A 19,620-nucleotide genomic window follows, 5' to 3' on the forward strand; every position below is an offset into this window, starting at 1 on the left:
CCCAGAAGAATCATTAATGGATCTTGAAGAAGAAAATCAGGGACATTTAAGGAACTGATATCTATGAGAGCGTGAAGGTTAGTGCAGCTTGACTGGATTGAAGGGAGCTGCTGGGCCTCGGCGGAGGGAGGCGCTCCAATGAGTCTCATTTTTAAAGTTTCTGTCTTTATCTGAAGAGCTGAGAGGGTTTGTGAACTAAGTGTTGAAGGACAAACAGAGGGGAAACCAAAACGTACTTCCTCTCACTCACACACACACCCTCTCGCAGTTTTTTACCATCTATCTGCCCTCAGGCTTTTAGTCATAGACCCTCAGGCAAACCCAGCCGAGAAACATTTAGATGAACTGTACATATTGTATTGACATTCTTCAGTGTCTTACTGAAGGTCTACAGCCAAAGTTTGTATATAATTAGACAGTGTGCAGACCCTGGTGTCTTCCAGAAGAAAGCATTAACTGAAGCCTGACTCTGTGAATGCAAGGGGGTTTAAGGACATTAGTCTACAGTCATGCTTTGTGAGGCTTAGACACTGTGGCGCTTTGAACTTAACACCTACATCACAAAATATGTGTTTTCCAGCAAGAGGGTGATCCTGGGAAACGAGAGCTGCACAGAAATGTCTTAAAAACAACATTCAAATCCCAGATTACTGTTTATACTCATTAACCCAACATGTAATGTGACCAGAGCTCGAGCAGTTACAGGTGGGGCTCGTCTTCATACAGAGGAGAATACACAAGTACTTTGTATTTTTATTTCATTTGGATTCATCTGTTTTCCCTTTCTGTTGATCAGTGTCAAAGGGTCATGGTGAGTTGATGTTGTGAAACTAGAACGGCACTTAGTAGAGCACAAGTCACTCCAAGGCCCAACAATCACCTCATAAACCACATTTACATTCACTAGATCTGGATTTTTATCTGGATCTGCACCGAATTGCAGTCCCCTAGACCTAATAATAATAATAATACCTTTTAAAACAGCCATCACAAAGTGCTTCTCGAAGGACAAATAAAAAACAAGAATACAAAACATGAAAGATAGTAAAACAGGAAATATTCCAATACATGTATAGTGAACATTTTTACAGGCAGGGGGGTTATAAATGAACCAAACCTATGTATATGTTGGTCTAAGGCCCAGTGTAGTTTACATTCACCAAACACCCCTCAGTGCTGTTTACCGTCAGAGTGGGTGTCAACACACAAGTGTCCTCTGACTTAACAATCAGGCTTTGACTCAGAGATGTGTGTCCTGTCCTTTCTCCTCCTGTGGCTGCCTGAGGCGGAGCTGAAGGGGCCGCGGTTTGTAAAAGAATTAGAAGTAAAAGAATCATAAAAATGAGAAGTTAACAAACCTCATTTATCTCCCAGGGAACTTCAGAAAAAAATAAACAGGCCGCACGGGGTCGCTGATAAACCTCCTCAGAGCGCAGCGTCAGTGCGCTGCGGCTGTTTGTGTTCCTCCCCTGAGAGGTGTGTGTTTCTGTTTGTGTGTCTCTGTCAGTGTGTGTGTGTGTTTATGGAGGGAGACACTCGACGAAGTTTGATTTCGCTTGTGAGCAAACCAGCGACATGGACGCGCGAACCAGCGACGGCTCCGTGAGGACACAGCACCATGACTTCTAACCAAATCCCTGCCCGTGCGTAAAAGATGCGTCTTGGCACCGCGCTGGCGTTTATCAGCGCCCTGATGTTTCCTCTGCAGCTGGAATGTACCCCGACATGTCAGGTGGGTTCTTACAGACACATTTATATATATACACAATATACAGACAGGTCAGTACAGTATGAATGAGGTCAGTATCACTGTAGTATTATTAATAATTAATAATCACCTCTACACAGTAACTGGACACCTGCAGCCTTAATGTAACGATGCATTTGGACAAGTTGGGTTGCGCAATAACAAGATATTAATAATTGTATCAATTTATTTCTCATCAATAGCAATATATTTAAAGTTCAATATATAGGCCTGTCAATATATTGTTTATGCTTTGAGGAGGGATAACATATAACTGATGTACCTCAGGTTTGTAAAGTGTTCATCAACTTTCACCAGTAAGTAAGAAATCATTTTAAATTTGTTTCGGTAATTATTGATATTCGGACTGATTTAATAAAATAAACTTTTTAATATAAAATGCTTGATATTTTTGCCTTATCTTGGTTTCAATTTAAATTTGGGCCATATCGCCGGGTCCTGTTTGTAGAAGTACTTTCTCCTCAGTGAATGTTTGATGTATTCTCTAAAACTTTTGTCTTTCCTTGTTTCCTGTCTTTACTGCAGAAGGGAAATGGAAATGGTGGTAAGTTATTTTCTCTTTACATTTCAGTGACTACATGTGGAAGACGTGTGTGCTGCTACACTAATGCTGCTCTCTCTCTCTCTCTCTCTCTCTCTCTCTCTCTCTGTGTGTGTGTGTGTGTGTGTGTGTGTTTTACAGATTATGTTGAGGGACACTGCCCTGCCACACTGACCCCGTCCCAGAGCCCAGGGAAGATGTACTCTGAATGTGTCACCCTCCGAGTTTGGATGAAGGCTGATGGTACAAAGTCAAACCATATGCGTCTTACAGTGCAAAGTCCATTCAGTTATCTTGTGCACACACACTTACACACACACGTGATCCTCCATACATTTTATCAGCTTGTATTGTTGCAGGTCAGATTTAAGTTTTGAAAGGTGTGTCCCTCTGGTTTTCCTACAGACTTCTGCCAGGCCCCGAGGATTGAGATTCTCTCACCATTTAAGAAGGTAATCCGACCGACCAAGAAGGGTCAGAAACACAAACACAAGGTGGGTGTTGTTTGCATCTGTCCCCAGAAACGCTGCACATGTACAACATGTCAAAGAGTCACCTCGGTCATGGTGGCAAACTGAGTGGAATTCAACGTTATCATCTCTCTTTTCTCTCTTATCTCTTCGTCTTAGTGTGTCAATGAAAGAATTCCAGGTGAAATCAGAGTCCGCTGTAAGCGAGGAGTAGATACACAGCAGATACAACAGAGCAATACCAGCTTTACCCTGGTGAGAGCAGTTTCTCTTCTGGCTTTTCAAAAACTAGGGATTATTTTCTGAAGATGATTGATGTTGTGTGTGTGTGTGTGTGTGTGTTTGTTTCAGTGGGAGATTGTATACGATTGTGTCAAGGCCCCTGCAGGGAGGGTTGTGTCTGTGTCCTTCAGCACGAGGTCAACAAGCTGCAATGTCAGCTACACGGTGCCAGGTAAGGTCCTTCTCATATCTGGCGTCAAGGCCTTCTTATTTCTCTTTTTACTTTAATATTTTCTTTCTCTCTTTTGCATTTTCCACATATTCTCCCTTATTCTGTTCTCACAGAATCGTCTCCGGTGTTGACAGATGACCGACACGAGTCGTTGCGTTTATCGTCTCACTCTCTTTTAAACTCCTTTTCCCTTGATTCAATAATTAGGCTTGTTTTGCAGTGTAATCAGTTGTTGCTACTGCTGGAATTGTGTCCTCTCCCGTTGGATTTTACGCCGTCGATTCAGGGAAGGCTTTTCCACTGAAGCGACGCGCACACACCAGTAGTACTGCCTTCTCTCTGCACTGCCCTGTGATTGGTCAAAGTCCCCCCCTCACAGATTTCCCTAAGGCTGGAAACGGAGCCAAGAGGAAGCACAGACGTTTAGTTTTCTCTCAGATTTACATCTTGCTGACAGGTTGTTATGCCATCGTGGCTCAACCGCAGCTTTGAAGGAAGAAAAACAACCATTAAATGACTTGGCAACTTTTTTATCTTGAGATCTTATATGAGACTCAGTTATTCATGCTCATCAAAACATTTAGTAGCTGTTCCCTGTGACTGACAGCGATGGAGGGAAGGACTCTGACAGATAAAGCTGATCAGTCAACATAACTTTTCCATTGATCACACATCGTCTTTCTAAAGCTCAGATTTTCCAACTGTCGCGCAGCAGAGATGTGTTTGCACCAAAATTCAAATTTTCCCATCAGAAATGATAAATAATATCTTTTGATTTAATTTGATTTTCCGTAGATATCATCATCGATGTCCGTCGCAAAGCTGCTTAGAAATCATAGAATAGAAACGTGCCTTATAACTCCAGAACTTTAACAGCTAAACATGTTAGTTACAGATTTCTAGTCCTTTTTGTCACCACACAGCTGCTGACTACACTTCACACCACATTTAAATCCACTAGATCCAGATTTACATTTGGATCCACACCAAATTAAACACACTCATCGATGCCAACCCCCTAAGTGTCTCTGACCTTTGCTATCAACATTCACTTTTCATTCTATGAGGAATCACCAAAAATGTTGAAAATTTTCCTCTCGCAGTCTTAAAGAAAGAGGGGGAAAATTCCTGGATCTGTCCAGTGATCTGGATTTACATTGAATGGGTTCTTCTCTGACAAACACCACATCCCTCCAAGTTTTGTGTTAATCGCTCCAGTGGTTGCTAACGAACAAACACACAACTAACTAACAAACAAACACTGATGGAAACATAACCTCCTTGATGGAGGTAATAATCGTTAGTTGTTAATCCATGGGTTTACTGCAAAGAGGAACTACTAATATATAAGTTAACACATTTTTAATGCTGTAAAATTATCAAGAATGTAGAAATCATGACAAATACAGGACAAAACTAATTTGCTTCCATTTTGAATCAACCAGAACATGATTATGTCCCAAATAAAAGACTGTAAATATGGACAGAAATAATACTAATAGTAGTAATAATAATAATAGGAGTTATCAGCATTAAAATGAACTTTTCCTTGTTGCCCTATGAATGTTATTTCTGACGGCACACAGACTCGAGGCTCGCTGACCTGGGGCTTCTGCTTTTGTTCTGTCCCTCAGTTTTTTCCTTCTTTCCACTCGTCTGTTCATTTTGACCCATCATCATCATCATCATCATCATCATCATCATCATCACATCCTGTCTGTTTGTGACGTAGATCCAGTGCCACAGTTCGATGTGTCTGTGAATCGGTCGGTGAAATCCATCACCGTGACTGTGGAGCTGGGAGAGAAAGTGCACACCAGGTGGTGTTACCTAAGAGGCCAGTGCGTTGAGGGGTCACATTCACCGCAGATCACTGTAAGTCTCAGTGGCTCATTCATCTGCATATACTCATGTGTGTTTGGACACCGTGAAGAAAATGTACAATATTGTTGTTTGTATGTTTTTTTTCAGATTGATCCGTCTCAGTCTCGATCAGCTGTTCTTCACATCCCCTACCTGCTGCCCTGCGTGTGCGTTCAGGTACCTGAGCTTCATGCACATTATTTTAAACAGGAAAATTACTTTTGTGTGTTTGTTTTCATCGCTGCACATGACTTGTCTGCATCCACAGGTATATTACACACACACGGACGCCCGCCGAGAGAAACACTGTCCTTTTCAAAACAAGGCACTCACAGGTGAGTTTTTACAGACGATTGGAGTCAGAATCAGACTGAAAACAAGTTCTTGTTTACTTTAAATACTTTTATTTCCATGTGAAACCGAGCTTGGGGGAATCCCATCGCCGAACAGTCACATTAAATTCAATGAAGCTGCACCACTCATTAAAATCTGTTCCAAATCAGAGGAGCATGCGGCCATGCGAAGGTGTTAGATGACATTAAAGTGTGATTGATAACAGTGGAATAAAAACCTCACCCATCATGTGATTATGTTTAGAGCAGGACCCTCCATCAGCTCATAGAGAAAATTGTGTCCTGAGAAAATAATTTAAAAATGAATTTCTTCTCTTTTAAAAGTCGGTTCATCCAAAATAACCAAGAGATGAACAGTGTTTACCCAGTGACCCCTAGTGGTGTCTATCCATGCTGATAGTTTTGGTTTGAATATGAGTCAAGGTGAAGGGAACTTTGTGGTTCACATAAAACTGGAAAATGACGTTTAAAAAACCTCAGTGTGTAACTTGTCTTTTCAGAAACAATCCCGCCCACTTAAGAAATTCTTTATGAAGTATTTGAGGGGGGGATTCCCATTCAAGCCCATTCAGCATGATTTTACTTAGATGACTTACTTGGATATGTTTTTTTTTTGTAAATTGATGGAAGAGACATCAGTTCATATTATTCTGTCAGGCAAATTCAAATCTCGTAGGTTTTCACATGAATGCATCCGTGTTGTTAACATATTCATATTCATGCGTTCATATTGTCAAGGCTTCGACTGTTCCTCCCTTCACTGTCTCACCTCCGACTAGTTCCCAGCGCAGCAACTCTGCCTCTTACTGGTTTTAATAGACGTCATCACAGCACTATTTGTATTTGCTGCTTTTACGTGATGCCGTCGTCTTATTGCTTTAATTTCCAGATTATTTTTATGAGGGTGCGATTTGCTCCTGTGACTGCTTCATCTGTCAGAGCACTCTGTAAACCCTGTTTTGACAGGTGCTATATGAATTAATTTATTATTATTATTATTATTATTCTGACTTCATTACTAACATTTTGCGTCCTCACCAGATGTGGAAGACGTGTGGCGCTCGTCTGAAGTCACCCTGTACGAGTCAGGTTTGGAGTGGGCCTCCGAGTGTCCCGTCAGCAGCATGAATATCTCCGCCCTCCTCTGCTGGAAGCAACACGAGCACCTCTGCGTCCCCGTGCTCGACTCCACACTCGAAGGACACGAGGACGGACTGACCCTGGTACATTTGGCGAGGCCACTGCTGGTGCTGGTGATAGATTCCTAGTAGATACTAATATTCTTAAACACCCCTTGTGTTCCCCCCCCCGACAGATGTATAACACATCCACTGTGGACAAACACCCTAAGATGTGTGTGCGGGTGAGAATCAGCTACGTATAAAAACATGTCCATTTGCTTTACGTTTATTGCAGATTCATATTATTTGTATTTCATCTTTGCAGTTTACTCTACAAGGCAGCCATAATATCTCTTGTCCTTTCAAGGCTGGTGAGTCAAACATTTTTTTTGGGGGGGGATACTAAAAAGTCTCACCTCTTCAGTCTGTTCCCATTTCTCTTGATGCCCTCTTCTTCTTGGCTTTTACAGATATGTCCTCATGGGAGGTGAATATTGGATCAGGCAAGCAGAGTGTGTTTGTGTATCTCACCTCTTTGGCTCCAGCAACGTTCTCGATTCAATTCTGTGTCATTAACGAGATGGGATGTTCCCCCATTGGCCCGGAGCACACACTAAGAATGGTAAGTAAATTCTGAGGGAGGGGGAAAAAATGTTGATTTAATGTTAATGTGAGTAAATCTGTGACTTTTCTTATCCACTTCACAGGAGGGGGGAACTGCAGAGACCAAGATGGAACTGCCTCCTCACTTTCTTGTGCAGGCGCCGTGTGTCCAGGTAAAGTTCATGCTGCCACTTTGACAGGGTGAAAAAAAAACAGAGTTATTGCACCATGTTCAGAATCAACTTTCTTACTCTTCCTTTGCTTTGTTTTCCTGCAGGTGTGGCAGTCACGTCCTGCTCTTCACGGAAGAAGAATTCTCTGCCCAGACTGTAAGTGTGCTGAAGATGTTTACACACACGGATAATCACACAAGTCCAATTGTACTGACATATGTACCATTGTGTTCCATTACTTCCTGCACGGCGGCATCTGTGCACACGCTGCTCCTCCTAAGTAAATAGATTTAATTACTTTCTTTTCCTTCCACAGACGTGCACAACAGACGTGGCCTGTATGTGATGGCAGCTCTGATACTTGTGTTTATTTTTGCTTTGTTGGGATTTTTCATCCACCGTCTCACTAGAAGCGGAGCTGCAGGTTAGTTCACTTCGCATTAAGTACAAGGTCAAGGCTCTGGTTCATTTCGCCTGTATGGTCATTGTTTGTGTCTTTGAGCGCTTGCATGGCTCCATCTTCAGATTTAAAATCGTTTCCTGCCTCTGTGGATTTCTATGCTTGATGTTAACCTTCTAGAAATGCATTGAAATTCTCCAATTCTGTCTTTTCCCATGTTCCTCCAGGCTGGCTCTGGATCCAGAAGGAAGTGCTGCTGGTGTGCTCATCCGAGCAGTCAGCCCACGTCTCTGCTGTGTGTGCTTTAGCCTCAGTTCTGCAGGGGGAGCTAAAGGCCACCGTGCACATGGCTCTGTGGGCCACACAGACCGGGGCCAGGACTGGAGTGGCAGATGTGGGTCCTCTCCCCTGGCTGTACGGCCAGTGGGAAAGCATGCGCAAGGCTCAAGGAAGAGTGCTAATTGTCTGGAGCCCCGAGGCAAAGACCACCTATGAGAAATGGAAGGCGAGAGAAAACGTGGATAAGAATGAGATAAAGAAAGAAAAAGGAGTAGATGTGCAAGAGGATTATGAACTAAATGGAAGAAGACTGGGAAAAGGCAAAAAGAAGAAGGAGAGAGCTGCAAGAAAAGAGGATTGTGTAAAAGACTTATACCCACAGAGGGAAGCCTGCTCAGTGATAGCACCGGTGTTTGCAGGTGCTCTGGCCTGCCTGCAGGGGTCGCTGCAGCAGTGCAGAGGTCAAGGAGTTGCCATTGTCTATTTTCAGGGCTTTGGCCAAAGCAGGGACATCCCAAAAGCCCTCAGAGACGTCCCTCGGTACTGCTTACCACAGGATTTCAGGGGTTTGATACAGGAGCTGGGAGGGATGCAAAGAGAGAGCAAATCGAAGGGGCACTGTTGGCCCAGACTCTTTTCTAAAGTGCAGTCGATATGGCTGGCACGACAGCTGGCCCACAGGCTGCAAACACTGCTGCGGCGGACGCAAGGAGAGAAAACGCAGACTGTCACATCGTCACAGAAAAAGACGTCAGAAAAGACACAAAACAGGCTCAAGCTGTCACCGACTGCCGATGTGGGGAGACAAGAAACTGCCCAAGAACAAGAGCCTCTTCAGGGGTCACCTTGGAGAGCAGAGAGCCTTTAATCTCAAGTTCCACGCGTCTTACGGGGACAGACTTTTGTTCTGCTGGACACATGATACGTACATGAGAAACAGGAGATGCCGTTCCGCTGTGAACACCTCAGGGCCCGTCACTCACTAGCAACTTTTCATCACTTGACACCGACAGATTTTTGCATATTGCGAAGCGTTAAAGGCTCCATCGCGTCTCGTGCATCTGGCCTCTGACAGAGACCCTTTATGTTGCTTTCCCGACTGAAATGTGAGAAACGACTCTCTCATCTCTGTACCTACGCTCAGCACTATATGGAAATCTGTTTGCAAATCATACCTCTCTTTCGTCTAGAGTGCATTTAATGCTTGAACAGAACGCATGAGTTGTGTCTAATTTAAGTCATGTGTGAAAGTTTTTAATTATTTATCCTGTTAGACTTTACATTCTTTACCATTACAAGTCTGCTACTATTGCCTTCAGAGGGATTTATGTGGCGCTGTCTGTGTGCAGCCCGATAATTAAATATTTGAGCACATGCTGGCTCCTTGTATTCCAGCACAGAGTATAAATCAGGCACCTCACTCATTCAGAACACATTACTGAAAGGTAGGACATGAAAAATATGTGTTACCTCAAAGACTTGTCTGTCTGCAGAGAGATACAGAGAAAACCATCATTATCTCTACTGCTTATCCTTTAACGGTCCAGTGTGTGAGATTAAGGTGAAGGGGATCTATTGGCAGAAATTGAATTTAAAATAATCCATGTGATGTTTTCACTTGTGTTTTTCATCTAAATTATACGAATTGTTGTTGTTTTTTTACCGTAGAATGGTCCCTTTTTATTTAATTCTTCATATTTACATCAGGAGCGGGTCCTCTCTACAGAGGCCGTCATGTTTTTTTACAGAAGCCCAAACTGGACATACTAAACACCTTTTGAGTTTTGATTACAACTGAAGGCTACCACAGGTTCTCTTCATGTTTGGAAGGGGAGGGTGAGGTGAGGGCTATTCAGCTGCAACATGCAACTTTTACCACTAGATTTCACTGAATTCTACACAGTGAACCTTTAAGTGTCACAAGAGGCAGCGAATCACAGGGCAAACATGCAGAGACAACAACCATTCTCAACTTAGGTCAATTTAAAATCACCAATTATTTTTTACCCCAAATTTGCACATCTTTCAACCGTCGGTAAACATGCAAACACAGAAAGTCCCCAGGAGTTGAACTTGCTGGGATGCAAGCTCTGCACCTCTGCGCCACTCAGACTAACAACTGTATTATTCAAATATTATCAACTGAAAAAATAATACTTACAGACATTACCTCAAAAGCGTTACAGCAAGAAAACCATGATGGGGATACTTTCCCAGATGGGGGGCCTTCATAGTTCAACGGTCAACTTTTTGCAAAGCAACATTAAACGGCCCCTTGAAGAAAGATTTGTTCATCATCATTGAAATAGATTTTAAGTTTTAAGATACTACCACTGTTGGCATAATACATGTTTGTATGGCATCTGTTTTAAAAAAAGAAGCAATCTCTGAATTAACAAACTGACTGAGACAAAAAGGTTTGTATGTTACTGAAATCTGGTTATACAGCATGTGTTTCATAATCTTTTTCGTTTTTCACAACCTGAGCGTGAAGTGCAGAGGAAGACCTGCTCGACAGGATTAATCAGGAAGTGGATTGTTACACATCATGCCCAGAACTCAATGTTTGGAGAGCCGGTTGTTATCACAACCAGGACAGTGTCTCACTCTGATGTGACAACTGCACACATTTCTCACTTTCACTAAACTCGCAGGCATGATGTAAATTCAAGGTGTTGATTACACCGAATGACAACGAGGTGTATTGATACAAGATTACAGTCACACAATGGGAAGAAAAAAAGATTTTATACAAATAAAAGCTGCAGTTTTTCTTTGCCCAAGGAGGTTGTGTGTTTCACTCATGTCCATTAGTCTGTTGGTTGGTTGGTTTAGTTGTTTGTTTGGAAGGGTGAGGCGAAATCTACTGGAGGGGTTTCCATGAAACGTGTGGGAAGGATGGGACATGAGCCAAGAAAGAAAACGTCAAAGGTTTGACACAGGTGCAGACAAAGGGGCAGATCCAGGACACTGAGTGTGTGCAATGTGATTGATTGCATTTAAGCCGACTGTTGGCAGAGGTTTGCCATTCTAGTTTATGTATTTTTCTATGTGAGATAATTCTTTTTTGGGATAATCTACGTGATTTTTGACCTACACTTGTTCTAAATGTTAAATCTAAATGTAAATATTAAATCTAAATTTAAATGTTCAATGTTAAACCTCAATGTTAAAATCTAAATATATATATGAAATCTAAATGTTAAATCCAAATCTAAATGTTAATTGTTAAACCTAAATATTAAATATAAATATTGAATCTAAATGTTGAATCTAAATTTAAATCCACCATCTAAAATACACACAACTTTTTAAAAACATTAATGAGCTAAATATATTGAAATGTTGCTGTTATTTTAGCGTAATCTTTACAGAGATAATCTATATAAAGTTTATCTGATGCACTTTTAAGTTCCTTTCTCACCAATCAGTCACCAGTTTTCAATGCCCCTTTACAAAGGAGTGCATTGTGGTTTAATCTGTAATGATTCACCGGTGCAGAAATACACTGGAAAAAGCGACACGCCCACCTCCCGAGCTGTCACTCATCGAAAGGAGCATTTTGCGGTGGAGAGCCGAGCTGAGATCACTCGTCTCCCGGAGGAACTCGGAGCTGTCATGCCTCAGCTGAGCGTCGGGGTGGATCCACTGGTTTTTACGGTCTCCTCTCTTTGCCTCTGGGATGAACTGACTCCAGCTGTGGGGGACAAGAGACGTGCGTCGGGGAGAGAAGCTCCCTGTGCCAAGCGCGCGGCCGCTCCGCTCTCCAAGGCATGGCCTCCGCGCTGCGCCTCCACCACCTCCGGGGGCCACGGTTCTCCTCTGTGCTCCTGCTGCTGCTCCAGCTGCGCCTCAGGCTGCTGGTGTCCGCCGGAGAGCTGGAGATGATGGAGCAGGACGCACCGGACCTCATGTGTAGCGAGGTAACAAGTCACCATGATGATCTAAAGGCTTCTCTACATTGGTGCCATGGCTGTAAAGTGACTTATTTGATGGCTCCAACAGGCACACACCTCACATACCTGATGGTATCTGTTTGTTTAATCAGGTCATTTGTTAAACCACCGTGTATTATATCGTCAAACCTGACATTGACGAGTCAACACAGAAAGCCAAGTGGAAATCCTGTTTGCAATCCAGTTGTTGGAATGAATGTGACCAAGTTTCTGTATTATTGCTTATAGATGAAAATCCAGTTGATGCATGGTGATGATAATAATAGAACTGAATGTGCAGGCTGTGGGATTTTGTGCTGGATCAGGAGAAACAACACAGAGAAACAGAGAGAGATCAGAGTTTAATGCCCATTACTTATTTACCACTGAGCACCAGCAGGACACTTTACTCCCCCGCTCAGTTTCCAGTTGAATCTGGACATTGTGTCAGAGCAGAGCGAGAAATCCTCCAAACACAACAGCAGAGTATGACGGACTGTCCAGAGAACAACCCTGCCCTCGTTGAGGTCATTCATTTACTCAAATACTAAAATATACTTTTATTCTCCCATAGGGAAATTGTTCTTGGGCTAAAGTGCTACAGCAGCTGCAGCACAGTACATATTACAACAAACAACAACAACAACAACAACAAAACAGTACACAAAGACATATCACGCAAGACCCAGAATAAAAATGCAGAATAAAAGTGAATTATTGCACTTGCCCTAAAGTTCATAGACAACGGATTATTATTAATATGATGCAAATTTTCATTTTTGTTGCTGTATAGAATACAACAAACAGACCAGGCATGTCAAAAACAACACAACATGAAACTAACACACAGTATCCTTGCATCAAGTTTCGCTGTGAGCCGCCCACTAGTTAATGATCCTGTTCAAAAACAACCAACCAAACAAACAAACGCAGGCGAAAACAGAACCTCCTCAGCTGAGGTAATGAAAGAATAGAGTTAAAGCCATAACCTTGGTTTTTTTGTTGACATTTTCAAAGATTTCTCAGGGAATAATTAACAGATCTTGATGAAGAATATCAGGCATAACTTGAAATAACTAATCTATTGATAATTAATCCTTTGTTGCTGAGATAATGCAGTTTCAGTAGAGAATCAACTGTTTGTACAGTATGTGTCATCAATTGTTTTAGAATGTGCAAACAAACATGTGCAAATAAAAATGTAGTTAATAACTGTACAACCCAACCCCCTCGTCAAACTTTAACTTATGGTAGATTTATTTAGTGGAGGATCTGAACTCTTTGACTGAAGTACTCATGAGATATTATTATGGGTGAGGGGGGCTTTGTTAGTTACACTCATCAGCATCTTGTCTTTCTCCAGGGTTTGTGGGACTGCCACGTGAAGTCAGGTAACAACACAATCAACACGAGTGCATGTTAACCTGACACCAGACACAGTGTGTAGTGTGTCTAAAACAGACAAACATCTCTGTGTCATCAGTCTCTCAGTTCTCTGCTGCCCTGCCTGATCCCAATGACGTCGTGGATGTTACACTCATGCAGCTGAAAGTGATGCTGCGCTGCTCGGACGCACAGGACTGTGAACCCTGCCTGCGAATCATCATCACAGTCAAAGGTACGTTTGTCAGGAATCATGTCCAAGGAAGTAATGTTTTCATCTGTTTGTTGGTTTGTTAGCAAGATTTTGCAAAAACTACTGGATTGTGTTTTTATTTTCTTCCGTATCTTTATTCAAGAGTGTGTCTTCAGGTTTGAGGGCAGGAGTTGTTGATTTCATACTCAGATTTTGTAACGCTTTCACTCAAACCCCTCAAATATACGGTGGTGGAGAGAGCTCAATGCACTGCCACTCAATTTGACAACACGTGCGCTGCAAAAAGTCACAACACATGCAAATACAATACAGCAGACATCAATAGCCTCACAAAGCATTGAGCTACAGGCAGGTTCGTCACTTTTTTGGGTCCCCTGGAAACATTTCCGGTGTCATTCAAAATCTCCCAACCAATAGAGTACCAGGTGCGCCCTCATGTTGGGTGTGTTAGCTTACGCAAGGACATGAACCTGTTTAAAGTAACCACACGAATGATTGCTTTGTTTGATTGATAACAGGAGAATGCTAAAATTAGAGTTTGGGTTTAGAGGTTTAGCTGATTACCACAGAAGAAGGAAGGATGTGGTATGCATCAGGGAAGAACCCTTAATATTTTGGAGTAGATCCAGATAAAGGATCAGGAATTATTTTTCGCTTTCTTTTACAATGTGAGATTCTGTCATGTTTAGGGTTCTGATATTCCTGAGTGTATGAATTATGATGCGGATCCAAATGAAACCTCCAGATCTAGTGGTTTTAAATGTAGTTTTAAAGGGGACTTTTGGGCCTTGTGCTCGACTGAGTGTCATTCTAGTTGTCAAATCATTTCTTGAAAAGCCGATTCCTGTGGCCGCCTTATCCTTGCTGCTCCTCTGTCAACGTTTCAGCTGTCGTGGTCTTAAACAATTTGCGTTCCGTGATGTCTTACTTACTGTGGTTTCATTGCCTGTACAGTTGCTGAAGAGGTTTCTGAGGAGTCGGGGGAACACGGCGATGAAGAGGAGTTATTCAGTCATTCAAAGGGGGAGGGAAGTGGTCAGAATGTGCTCCTCCAACCAACAGGTATAAAACTAAATGCTCAACCCAAAACACACAAAGTCACACATTTAATCCCACTTTCTTACTTTTCATAATATTTTTAAATAACAATTACACTTCATTTCTCCTCTTCTCCTCCACTGTGTGTTACAGCTCTGGTGAAAGTGTGTCTCAGCTCTCCAGGCCACAGCGAGATCTGGAAGACGCTAAAGTTCAAACTGAGCCGCTCCACTTCAGTCCACACCTCTCCACAGTCCACACATAAGGTAGATGATATTGGAGACTCGTGAATGAATTACCTTGTGTAGTTGTTGTTTCCGTTGGCTCCTTCACGCTCTGTCAGACGTGTTATCAGCTTCCGCCTTTTAGTCGTTAAAAACGTTACGTTAAAAGCTGAACCTGAAGCTACGCCGAGGCTCTGACTGGCTACTGGCTTGTATGGCATCACTATGAAAGCCATGTGACCCGCTCAGTAGATCAGACATCATTACTTCTGTGCCTTTTTAAACTAAACACTTACTCTGACAGGCAGCAGAGTCAGAAGCTGTCCCATTTAACTTCATAAAATATGGTTGCAATAAAAGTAAGATAAAAAGGAATAAGAGTTAATTATAGTCTACTGAACCAATTCCAAAAGTCTTTGTTAGTACCATGAATTTACACACCCACATTTATTACCATAGGGCCCGGGTTCAAAAATACTAGAACTCCTCTTTATGTTTCCAGCTGCTGTTGACGGAGGCGGTGAGGTTTGACAGTCCTGTTGTGGTGCAGGTCTACGCACATTCCAAGGGAACGCACAACGTCCAAAATATCTCGATCCCACCTTTAGAAGAAGGTGAGGTCAGTTGCTGCAATGAAAGCAAAGACAGCGCGGAATTGAGTCATTTGTGTGATTTTTATTGAACAGCCAATCTCCCCAATGTCTTTCAGTTTGCTCCATGAACCTGGAGGCGCATGTTAAGGACTGCAATGGTAAGAGATACTCTGAAATACTGCATGTGTGTATTATGCACATGGGAGTCAGTGCTGGCAAAAACACACATACATGTAGAAAGACACCTGTGCACCTCAGCGGGGATTGAAGTCTGACTTGTCTCTGACTCAGCTCCCAGACTCCGAGCTGAGACGGACCCCAGGACAGACGTGGTCCTCCTCCACCTGGAAAACGCTAATGCCAGACACGATGATCTCATGTATCAGATGATTTGGAACGAAATACCCGGAGAGATTCTTGCATGGGTCAGTCAGTGCTGAATTATCCATACGATGTAATCATATCAGTCCGACGAGTCAATATGAATATTGATAGTGTCTGCATGAATCTGTGTAACCTTTTTCTAACCTCTGCAGCCCAAAGGCGAGAAAGAAATGGTCATATCTTCAAACTTTGTCGCACCGTGTCTGTGCTTCCAGGTAGCGTACATGTGTGATAAGCAATAAAAAAACAGCTACAGATATTTATATTCGAAGATAATACAGAACAAATTTGCTTTCAGGTGTGGTGGAAGGGAAAAGCGCTTCGGAGAGAATTCTGTCCTTTCAAAAACCAAAATGGTAAAGAAGGGCGTCAACTTTCAGATCCATTTATTTCTTTTATCAGCGTTTATCGAAACCCACCTTTATTTTACGTTCCTTTTATTTCAGACACACTTGAAAGAATGCAGCACAATGTGAGTGTGTCCCTGGAGGAGTTTCCGATGTGGGGGGGTGGCACAGGGCTGAGCTGGAACGTGAGTGCCCCCTGCAGACTGGAGGCAGAGGTGTGGCTGTGCAAGAGAGAGCTGTCAGGAGGCCGGTGTGAGGAGGTGACCGGCTCCAGACAGCGACTGCACAACCACACACATGCAGGCTGGATGGCAACGCGCTACAGACACTGGGTAAAGAAACACCAGGAGAACAACATGATGACTTGTTTTTTTGGTCACTTTGTTTAACGTTGCATTTTTATAAAAGATTTCTAAAAGTTTGTACATTTGTAGAGCTTGATTGAATTTAATGGGAATGATGGGCCTGAGTGACTTGTAAATGCTTTTCTCAATTTATTTAATGATTAATTTGCTTCACAGAAAACAGGAGAGTTCAATGTGTCATCACACCCTCTGCTTTGTGTCCAGGTGATACTCGACTTACTTTCTAATATTAGGCATATTAAAATATAAATACTGTACTCCCACTAACTCCTTTACTTCTTTTTAGATAAAGATACATGGGATGGAGACACACTTAGAGCCCCAGTGTCCATTTGCAAGTAAGAGAATGAATTACCGTTCAGACCAAGATTAAGTGATGTTAATGTTTAACTCTTATCAAACAAACCGCATTTTTTTATTCTTACCTGGTAAATAAGTGATCAAACACTGGTCACTCTCCAGTGATTGAAATCCTTTGCAGTCCCTGTTTAATGTGCTTGAGAAAGACTGTGCTTCATAATTCATTCATTTCTCCAGCATCTCGATGGAAATGGAGCCTGCCGCTCCTCATCGGATTACTGCTGATATGTATGGCCATACTCGGAGCCTATTTCATACAAGGGGTTCTAAAAGGTCAGTTAAATATTTGTAGGTCATTAAATATTAATAGCACCTCATCAGAAGACCTCAATGTGGGCTTTGTTTTTCCTTTAGGCCACGTGTGGCGATGGTTGAAAGAGGACGACGTGAAAGGTCTGTGCCACTATTTTCTGCATCCCCCTTTATACTGTTTTTAAGTTTTAAATGAAATAAGATGAATGTTCTTGTGTTTAAAGTATCACTTATATTTAAGACTGTTGCTGCTGTTTAGCATTGTTTTTGAGAGAAGTGTTGATCCAGAAAGAAAACAAGCAAACTGTACATCTTGAAATGTCAAACTCTTCCTTTGACCTTGAAGGTTTTAATCTCCCTTTGTGTCAGGTGCAGTGGGTGGTGGTCATGTGGTGTTGCTGTACCCACCCGGTGGTAACCAGGCTCTGCCGGGGCTGATGTGCCACCTGGGCTCGTCTCTGCAGGCCCTGGGCTTCAGTGTGTCTCTGGACCTGTGGAGCCAGGCTGAGCTCAGCGTCCTGGGCCCCGTCCCTTGGCTCCATTCAAGACTGGACCGACTTAAGCGGCAGGGAGGCAAAGTGGTGCTAGTTCTAACCCAGGCCGCCTGGATAAAGGCGGAAGAATGGGGAGCTCCGAGCTGGGAGAGAAATAGATTTGGGGAGGAAGAAGAGGCAGGGAGAAGCAACCCTGCTTCCTCTCCCTGTGTGGATGTCTTCAGTGCTTCGTTTAGCTGCATTCTAGCAGACTATTTACAGGGCCGCGCGGGGGAGCGGTTTATGTTGGTACAGTTGGAATCACTTCCACCAGAGACTCAAGGTGTCGCGTGGCCACTGCCAGAACTCTTTCGTGGCCTTCACGTCTACAGCCTCCCCTCCCAGAGCCTGGGCTTTCTGACTGAGCTGGCTGGAGCTCGGCAAATGGCCACTGCCTCGGCCAGACGGAAGCGGGCAGGCGGCCTCAGGGTGGCATCCCGAGCTCTGGCGAGAGGCCTGTCTGGGTTCACAGCAGGGACAACAATATTACGCTTTGCAGGGATGTCCCAGAGCTGTGTTCGGTTAGAAGAGTCTGGAGAAATGGTGCCGTTGCAGCCAGGTCTTATTACGCCTCCCTCCAGCCCAGACACAAGCCCCAAGACGAGTGAAGTGGAATGGGTCTGACAGCAGGACAGGACGTCCCATGATGAGCAGCCAGTAATGACTTGAAAGAACCTGAAATAATATTCAGGGAGACTCGTGAAAATCATTGTTAGTTTCCATTGGCTGGTCAGAGCCTCAGGGGGAGAAGAGCTTCCTGCACGTGTTTGGCAGCAGAAAGAAGCTGAGTTGTTATTGTTGCTGCTCCAGAGAAATTAAAGTGAATAACATTCAAAATCAACACTAAGAAAAGTCACACAGAAAAATATTAATGATTCATTACTAAGTGGTCTGTGGGGAAAGAAGCCTAATTCAAAAACTTTACCTCTGAGTGTGCTTATTAACTAGTATCGGTCCTTCTGACTGCCCATGCATTAAATCCCTAAGAGACACAGTTAACACACACATCAGACAATCTTCAGAATCAAAAAGGTACGAAATTTGTCTTGTAACCTTTTGTAAAAGTAACTCGATAACTTGCAAAAAGGAAAGAAAAACACCAAAGTTTTCACCAAACACTCAACTTGAACTGTGATACTGGACTGATGTTCACATGAAATCATCAATGTCAAATGAGTTATGAGAGAATAACCTTGTTGCTGCTGGAGTTACTCTCATGTTGTTCTGTGCTGTGTTAAATGTTAATGTAAATGCAAGGACGCTGGAAGAAGGGCTGCTGAGAGGGCTGCAGCAGCCCCCGCTGGCGAGAAGCTATAACTACATGGCAATAACATTTGAGAATTGTATTTGAAATAAAAGCCAACCAGTGATTGTTTGAAATGTTTTCAAACAACTTAACAGACAAATCACAACCCTGCTGCACTACATTCACTATGATGTAATTAAGTGACCTCCAGTATCCCTTTGCAGTAACACTCTAGAAATATCACTGTTTGCCTTTATTTAAAAGTTTTACTCAGTTTGTAATAAAATGTTTAAAAAGTTGAAACAATTCATGAGAGACTTCTTGAATCAGTCTTCTGACTGGTTGTCCTGTTTCATCTGTTAACCTGTAGATGAGGTCTGGAGACATGTCCTTACTGTCTCTGGTTACTCCATTGTCACAGGGTAATAATCTTTCATGTTGTGTGCACTGACCTTAAACTCCACAGTGTCATAAGTTTCCTGCCCTGGTTGAGTGCTGTTCACTTTTCTATAAATATATGTTAAGTATTTTCATAGTAATTGGTTATAGATATGGCTGCTCAAACCCCATCATTACTGTCGTGTGCATCAATGCATCATCAGAATGACATGAGGAGCGAGTAGAAAGAGGCAAAGAGGGAACAAGTGGCTGTGATTTAAATCAGAGTGGACAAAATACAAATCCCATTTTTTCAATAACTATGATAAAAATGCCCAAATAC

General features: G+C 42.7%; 2 protein-coding genes across 3 annotated transcripts; both read left to right on the forward strand.

Moving 5' to 3' along the window:
• Nucleotides 1-1,533: 1,533 nt before the first annotated feature.
• Nucleotides 1,534-8,947, forward strand: LOC118111242. Its single transcript, XM_035159671.2, is given in 17 exon segments — nt 1,534-1,732; nt 2,294-2,312; nt 2,451-2,552; nt 2,715-2,803; nt 2,939-3,034; nt 3,131-3,233; nt 4,966-5,108; nt 5,205-5,273; nt 5,365-5,431; nt 6,491-6,672; nt 6,765-6,812; nt 6,896-6,941; nt 7,041-7,192; nt 7,278-7,346; nt 7,451-7,502; nt 7,663-7,770; nt 7,974-8,947. Coding segments are annotated over 17 exon segments (2,397 nt in total). The 5' UTR covers nt 1,534-1,654.
• A 2,639-nt stretch (nt 8,948-11,586) lies between these two features.
• wu:fl23c11 lies at nt 11,587-19,205 on the forward strand. Of its 2 annotated transcripts, none has more exons than XM_035159890.2 (16): nt 11,587-11,948; nt 13,324-13,351; nt 13,444-13,578; nt 14,512-14,619; nt 14,749-14,861; nt 15,322-15,433; nt 15,529-15,570; nt 15,704-15,837; nt 15,949-16,011; nt 16,095-16,152; nt 16,243-16,475; nt 16,665-16,712; nt 16,795-16,846; nt 17,046-17,141; nt 17,223-17,261; nt 17,490-19,205. In XM_035159890.2, exons 1-16 carry the CDS (start codon nt 11,799-11,801, stop codon nt 18,275-18,277), a joined length of 2,199 nt encoding a protein of 732 aa, XP_035015781.1. In that variant the 5' UTR covers nt 11,587-11,798; the 3' UTR covers nt 18,278-19,205. The 2 variants fall into 2 exon arrangements, with proteins under 2 accessions (XP_035015781.1, XP_035015782.1); XM_035159891.2 differs by having other exon boundaries at nt 17,496-19,205.
• The last annotated feature ends 415 nt before the right edge of the window (nt 19,206-19,620 follow it).

The sequence above is a fragment of the Hippoglossus stenolepis genome, chromosome 6 (genome assembly GCF_022539355.2).
Source record: "Hippoglossus stenolepis isolate QCI-W04-F060 chromosome 6, HSTE1.2, whole genome shotgun sequence".
Classification (NCBI taxonomy): domain Eukaryota; kingdom Metazoa; phylum Chordata; class Actinopteri; order Pleuronectiformes; family Pleuronectidae; genus Hippoglossus; species Hippoglossus stenolepis.